At 45.5% G+C, this 6,000-nt stretch overlaps 1 protein-coding gene across 3 annotated transcripts in view; it reads right to left on the bottom strand.

Moving 5' to 3' along the window:
- Positions 1–347: 347 nt before the first annotated feature.
- The window catches only part of MYO1C (myosin IC), a 31,636-nt gene continuing 25,983 nt past the window's right edge, over positions 348–6,000 (bottom strand). For 2 of the 3 annotated variants that reach the window (XM_009709293.1, XM_009709292.1), the window contains 7 exons: positions 5,294–5,387; positions 5,129–5,184; positions 4,495–4,630; positions 2,897–2,967; positions 2,347–2,444; positions 2,002–2,101; positions 673–904 (listed from right to left, as the gene is read on the bottom strand). In XM_009709293.1, the coding sequence (XP_009707595.1) occupies positions 878–904; positions 2,002–2,101; positions 2,347–2,444; positions 2,897–2,967; positions 4,495–4,630; positions 5,129–5,184; positions 5,294–5,387 (582 nt within the window). In that variant the 3' untranslated portion in view covers positions 673–877. Of the gene's footprint in view, positions 905–2,001; positions 2,102–2,346; positions 2,445–2,896; positions 2,968–4,494; positions 4,631–5,128; positions 5,185–5,293; positions 5,388–6,000 lie in introns of all 3 variants that reach the window. The other variant, XM_009709294.1, reaches the window with a different exon arrangement.

Raw genomic sequence — 6,000 nt, 5'->3', positions numbered from 1 at the left:
GCTGAGGACAACGGGTTTCATTTCCAGCCTAGAGCGGCATAGAGAAGTAGTAACCTCTGCGGTTTGTATTACTTACACTTTGCTTGGATGTGTGGATATGGAAAAGTTACTACGGTATAAAAATATCACTATAGAGCGAGAAATGGGACAGGTGACTTCAAAAAAAGGTAAGAGTCTCTGGATCCGGATCAGTGAAGAAGTTACATGATGGGTTTCTCAGGTTAATACCTTATAATCATAAACTAAAACCAACAAAAATTCCAAATCTAAAACATAAAAGTTTCCACATCAACTCCTTTTCTTGTAGTGCATCTCATACTCTGCTATAAAGTATTTACAGGTTTTTTACTCATTTACACAATATGGCTTTAATCTATTGTAACACAAAGCATCAAAATGTCTCAGAGCAAAATTCTTCATAAAACATTCTTTCTGAGTATATAGTTTGGCGATTCATTGATTCAGCTGACAAAGCAGCAGAGTTACTTGTTTTCTGATTGTGCTTTTTGATGACAAGCACAAATTTTGGTCATTTCCATCAGGGCTTAAACTCTAATACTAGAGTCAGAGCTACCTCTCCCTCGAAGCCCAGCTGAATGTTTCATGAGCCACGGTTTCACAGACATTGCCTTGGACCCACGCGTTCGCCGCTAAGGTAAGGAAGAGAAGGCCTTTCTTTTGGAACTCATATTAAGACAAGAAAGCAAGATGTATTTTGTGGTGGTTTTTTTTTTTCTGAAAGTGCAGGTCTTTGGTAACAATAAAATGAGCAAAGCGAGGAAGGAGGGGGGGCTTTGCTGGGAACAACCTCCAGCCAATTGTACAGGGTGCAGTCAGACTGATGGAGGGAAAGGTCCGGTGGTGGTGGCACGTTTTATCATCGAGAGTTCAAACGAGGAGCAACCTGCAGGAGAAGAAGGACAAGCTAGCAAGCGTGTTGAAAACAAAGGTGCTGCAACAGTTTTAGCTCCTAAACACCTTTAAAGCGCACCAAAGACTGGCTTTAGAATTAAGCTGTTAGGGCACGGTATGTCCCCTCTGCTCCCCTGTGAAGGGGTGACGTTGCAGCCTGGGCAGGAAACCAGAGCAGATGTGGGCGGTTCGGTAAGTTGGAGTCGGCAGCGCGCTCGTGCCCCAGTTCCTGTGGTTATGTTAAAGACCTCTCCCCAGGCGAGTAGTCCAGGAAGACACTGCTTTGCCAGGGAGGGGCAAAATTGGAAGAACGTTCCTAGGGATGGCTTGAAAAGCCATGGGGAAAAATTACGGGATGTATTTCTTCATAGTCCAAGAAGTTACTTGGTTTGCTGTCACTGATAGCAAATAAGGAAGTGTGATCCTCGCTTGAGCATGCTTATGCAACTGTGATCTCCCTGCCTGTGTGCGGTCTATAGGTGTTCCATAGAGCAAGGAAAGCCCTTGGCAGTGCTGCGGTTGTGGCTTCTACGGGGCGGACTGTTTCGGTGGAGAGCCAGGTGGGCAATGGTGACCGCTGCTGTGCGGCCAGTCAGCTCGCAGCAGGACCTGGGAGCTCGCTCTTGGCTCCGATGCTGGAAGGGGAGCGAGTGCAGTCTGAATATGTTCTGGGTTTATTTCTGAATCACCTTTAATCTGACAGCGCAGAAATCAGTTGCATGACTATATCTGGCTAGCAGGGAGGCTACAAACAATTTGATATAGGAAGAGAATTTTTTTTTCTTCCTGTGTTTTTAAATGTCTTTGTATAATTAGATTTGCGATGGAATATAGCGTTAAAGCCTGAATATTGGGGGGGGGGGGGAAAGGGTGATGGATAGGACAATCACTCGATGAGTCTGAGTAAGCCTGGCAGTCTTTTGAGACTGCAGGAGGAGAAGTACAATGCACAGCTCCAGCTGGGGCACAGGCTGGTAGACCAGGGCAGTCAGCAAGAAAGTCAGGTGGCGTTTGACGGTTTGATGCCAAAAGCTGGGTTTGGATCCGTTTGCGATCTACTCTTTCTTACCAACCTCGGCCTGTACTCACCACTGTTAGATGGCCATTCTTGGCTTTGGCTATGAGCAGTTCTGATCCCGATATAAAGTCAATTATGCCTTCTTTGCCTTGCCCAACTGTAAATTTTATGCTGCGAAGAGAAAGAGGTGAGAACAGATTTGGTAAGTATTTGTGACCTCTCCACTAGCTTAGTTTTTACCCTTTTCCTCTGTGAGTGGCTGCCTTCTATTGATGCTTGGCTGCACTAGAGCTGCTCGTTCAAGGAAACGGAGCCTTAGCTCAGATCTCTTATTAGGCACACGTGGACGTTGTAAGGTGTGTTCCGTAGCCCTTTCACACTGAAGCAGCTCCTGCGAGGGGCTTGGCTTCACTCACCTGCCCTGGTTGATGTTGACGTTATTGACTTTGTCTGCCTGCATGGCTGTTTTTGTTAGGGTCTCGATCACATGGTCACTTTGAAGTACAACATCTCCCTGGGAGGAAAAAGAGAACGGTTTAGGATTATGGCTTTACAGTGTCGGTTTACCAAAATGATTATGCTGTAATTAACAGGGACAGAACTATCTCCATAGGTTAGCACGGAAAAACACTTCTGCAAGTGGAGCAGGCTTGGTGGGAGATCTCGGGGGCCTCTTGTGGGTGGCACTGCATGTATGGCAGTTAACGTATTTACAAGGTATCAGTAACGGGGCAAGGGGCGGCACCAATCCTGTTGGTGAACAAGTCACTGGTGAACCCCATCTGTGAGCACCAGTAAGTGAAATGCTACTGAGAGCTGGGACAAAGTAAGTTACAGATGGGGGCTGCTCACCCCTACATGTCACCGTGTGTGCTCAACCCACACCCCCCAGCTGGGTCTTCTGCTCTTTCTGCCTTTAAAACTTTTCTAGAGGTGGTTGGAGAAATGATGGATGAGTCGCACTACCTTCTGTTTGTTATCCTCGCAGTGCACGTGCAGCACAAACAAGTTATCGCTCAGGCTGCTGACGGAGATGCCTGCAATAGAGAATGGCCGTTTGACACCCAACACAACACGAGGAGGATTCTTGCCTCTGTTTCAGAACCCCTCCGAGGAATGCAGCAACTGTTGTTCTCGTGCCAAGAGACCCAACAGCTGAGAAGCTGCACAGAAGCACTGCGCTAAGTGTCTGCAGAGAGGCTGAAGAGGCTGCAAGGTGACAGACAATCGGCTGAAACTGCTCTTTAGGGTGGAAAAGAAACTTTCAGATGCCTCTGTCCATCAGAAGGAGGAAGAATGCCTGTTTACAAACTGTTACAGCCTTCATCGACTTGAAAAAGTGCTACTTTGGCCAGCTAAGAGACCTATGACCAAAATCTCTTTTCAGCACCCACTGGACAGTGAGTGAATGAGTGAGTGGTGTAATTCCTGGGGTACCAAGGAAGAGAGGGACAATTGGAACAATGTGGTCACTGCTGTCTTTCCCCCCCACCACTGCCAACGCTGGGTAGGAAAGGCCAGAGCTGCTGGAGGAGCAGTGAAGTTGTCATTGCTGTGAAGCCTTGGCTTGCCCTGCAGCTAGGCTTGGGGGCAGGCTGACCCCACAGCCGCTTCCCTGCATCTTGGTCCTGAGCTGCTGCAGGTTCTCTTTAGGCTGCACTGTGACCGATCGGGCTCTGAATTCAGCACTGCTGCTCATCCAGCCAGCAGTGCCTTCTGACCAGACAGCGAGCGAGAGGCTTTGGCCTCTGCCATGAATTGCTCGTGTTTGTTAAATGAAAAAACCCCCTCTCCCTCGGGTAGGTGGGTAGGGATTAGTTAAGGAGCACTGTGGTGTGTCCCAGGAGTGTCTGTTTCATCGTCGTTTATTTTTGGACTTCGTTTAATATCTTCATGCTAGAGATTAGCTATTTCAGTGGAGCTAACCCAACCCTAGCAGAGATGAACATACGTCTCTGCCATAATAGCATCTTACAGAAGTCACAGAACCCCGAATTAGCGTTGCCCTTGGAAACCACTTCAAGTGGTGACAGTTACAAATACAGTAGATGGTTGTATCAGGCTAACACTGAAATGATTAGCACCGATACTGGCTGTAGTCGGGAACTGTAGCTGAGCTGGGAGCTGGAGCTGTGAAGTGAGAGGTTTCAGACCATGGCAAGTAATGACTACAGCGTGCCAGACCCAGCGGTTTTCTCTCTCTGACCAAGTTCCCCTCTCTAAAAGTATCAAGTCTGTGTCAAATATGTAAGAGGGCTGAAAGTTGGAGCAGTGTCCCAGGCAGCTGCTACGTAATAATGGTGCAACTCCCCTGTGGTAGGGATGTGCAATTGGGAAATTACTTAAGGGAGATGAATTGAGTAATATTTGTAACATTTTATGCGAGTTTAATTTTAGAAAAACTCAGTTTCAAGATATTACAGACTTAAACCGCTTCAGATAATGCCATTCTTGTCCAGGACAAAGACAAATTGGTTATTGTATTATTACTTATTTAACTATAGCCAAGGTGAAGACTGATGTCAGTCAAGTGAAGCAAAGCCCATATATGTTACCATTCGTACCTGTCAGATTGGCATAGTCGATCCGTTGTTTGATTTTGGATTCTTCAACTATGATGACTGCGTTTTGTGTAAGCAGCAGCTGCCGTGTTCTTGCTTTGTATCCTCTCCGGTCATACTTGATCACAGGAACTGCATACTGAAATAAGTGTTAACAGTGCTAGAAATGCAACTTGTTCAATTGCTACCTACCTTCCCTCTAGCCTAGGGAGCTTGCAGGAGGCACTGACCAGTGGTGGGTAAACTGGGAATGCAGACAACTCTTTTGAGTCCTACTCTTGGTTCTGCCACAGACTTCCTTGTTGACCTAGAGGAGTTCTGATCAATAGCTTGATGACTACAGCTGTCTGACTGTGGGCTTGAAAAATCCAGGTTTAGTTTCTGTCTGTGTAGGTTTCTCCTTTCCTCTCCAGCCCTGCCAGCTGCAGCCCTTTCAATTCTTAACTGACATAATTAAACTTGCCCCAATCTCCAAATCGTATTTCTGAGCCATCAGCTCTTCCCATAGACTAAATTCTAAGGTATTACAAGCTTAATATATAAAATTCTTGCTGTATTTTCCTCAGAAATCTAATCTTCTGATATTCAGCAGACTAACTCTAGAAGCTTGACAAAAGTATTAGGACACATATCTCACCTTAATGGCTTCATTTTCTAAAGCCTGAAGGACTTTATCATTTATCTCTTCATTACCTGTAGTAAAACCAGAGAGGTGGGGGTCAGAAAGAAATTTCTAGCAAGAAAAGAGCAGAGTAAGTCCCCTCCTTCCTTCTTCCTGTTAAACTTCACAACACCTACTCACCGAGTCGAGTGTTGATGAAGAGTCTAGGAACACTCTGAGGGTAATTGTCTTTTTTACCCTTAAAAATCTCACTGGCAATTACTTTTTGTTCCAGCTGCAAGGACAAAAGATATATTCTTGTTTGGTATCATTCTCCTTAATAACAAGATGAATTTGTCTTAAAAGAGATGTTCCCTTTTTGGTTTTTTGGCAGTCGTCATCTTATTCTGACCTTCTGAATCATACTAGTCACAAAATTACCCCAAATACTCCATACATCCCTTACATTTTCAACAGCTACCCTATCTTTAGGGTAAAAAAAAAAGTTCCTTTCCCCGCCCCCCCCCTTAAATCTCAAAAGTATGCATCATATTTCCAGTTTGAATTTATCTGGACATAGCATCTAGTCTCTGGAATTTGATAATGCCCATGTTTAAAGTCTCAGACTTTTCCCACTGCAGTGATTCTGTTAACCTCTTCCTCCTTAACCTAAACAGTGTGTTCTCCTGCTCTACCCCACACGGTGCTTTTCATGTTTCAGATTTCCCTACCCCCCCTCATCCTTGAAGCCTTTACTTGGAAGTATTGACAAAAAAGTTACATCCCAATTAGCACCCACGTAAGACATTCATTACAGCTCTCTGATCTACTCCACATTCTCTACCTCATCCTCTGACAAACAAACAGTACAATTCCCTTAGCTACCACAATGCCCCGGGAGCTCCTGC

The sequence above is a fragment of the Cariama cristata genome, unplaced genomic scaffold (genome assembly GCF_000690535.1).
Source record: "Cariama cristata isolate BGI_N322 unplaced genomic scaffold, ASM69053v1 scaffold3281, whole genome shotgun sequence".
NCBI lineage: Eukaryota > Metazoa > Chordata > Aves > Cariamiformes > Cariamidae > Cariama > Cariama cristata.
The sequence above is the reverse complement of the archived record's forward strand: the minus strand, read 5'-3'. Positions and strand labels throughout refer to the sequence as shown.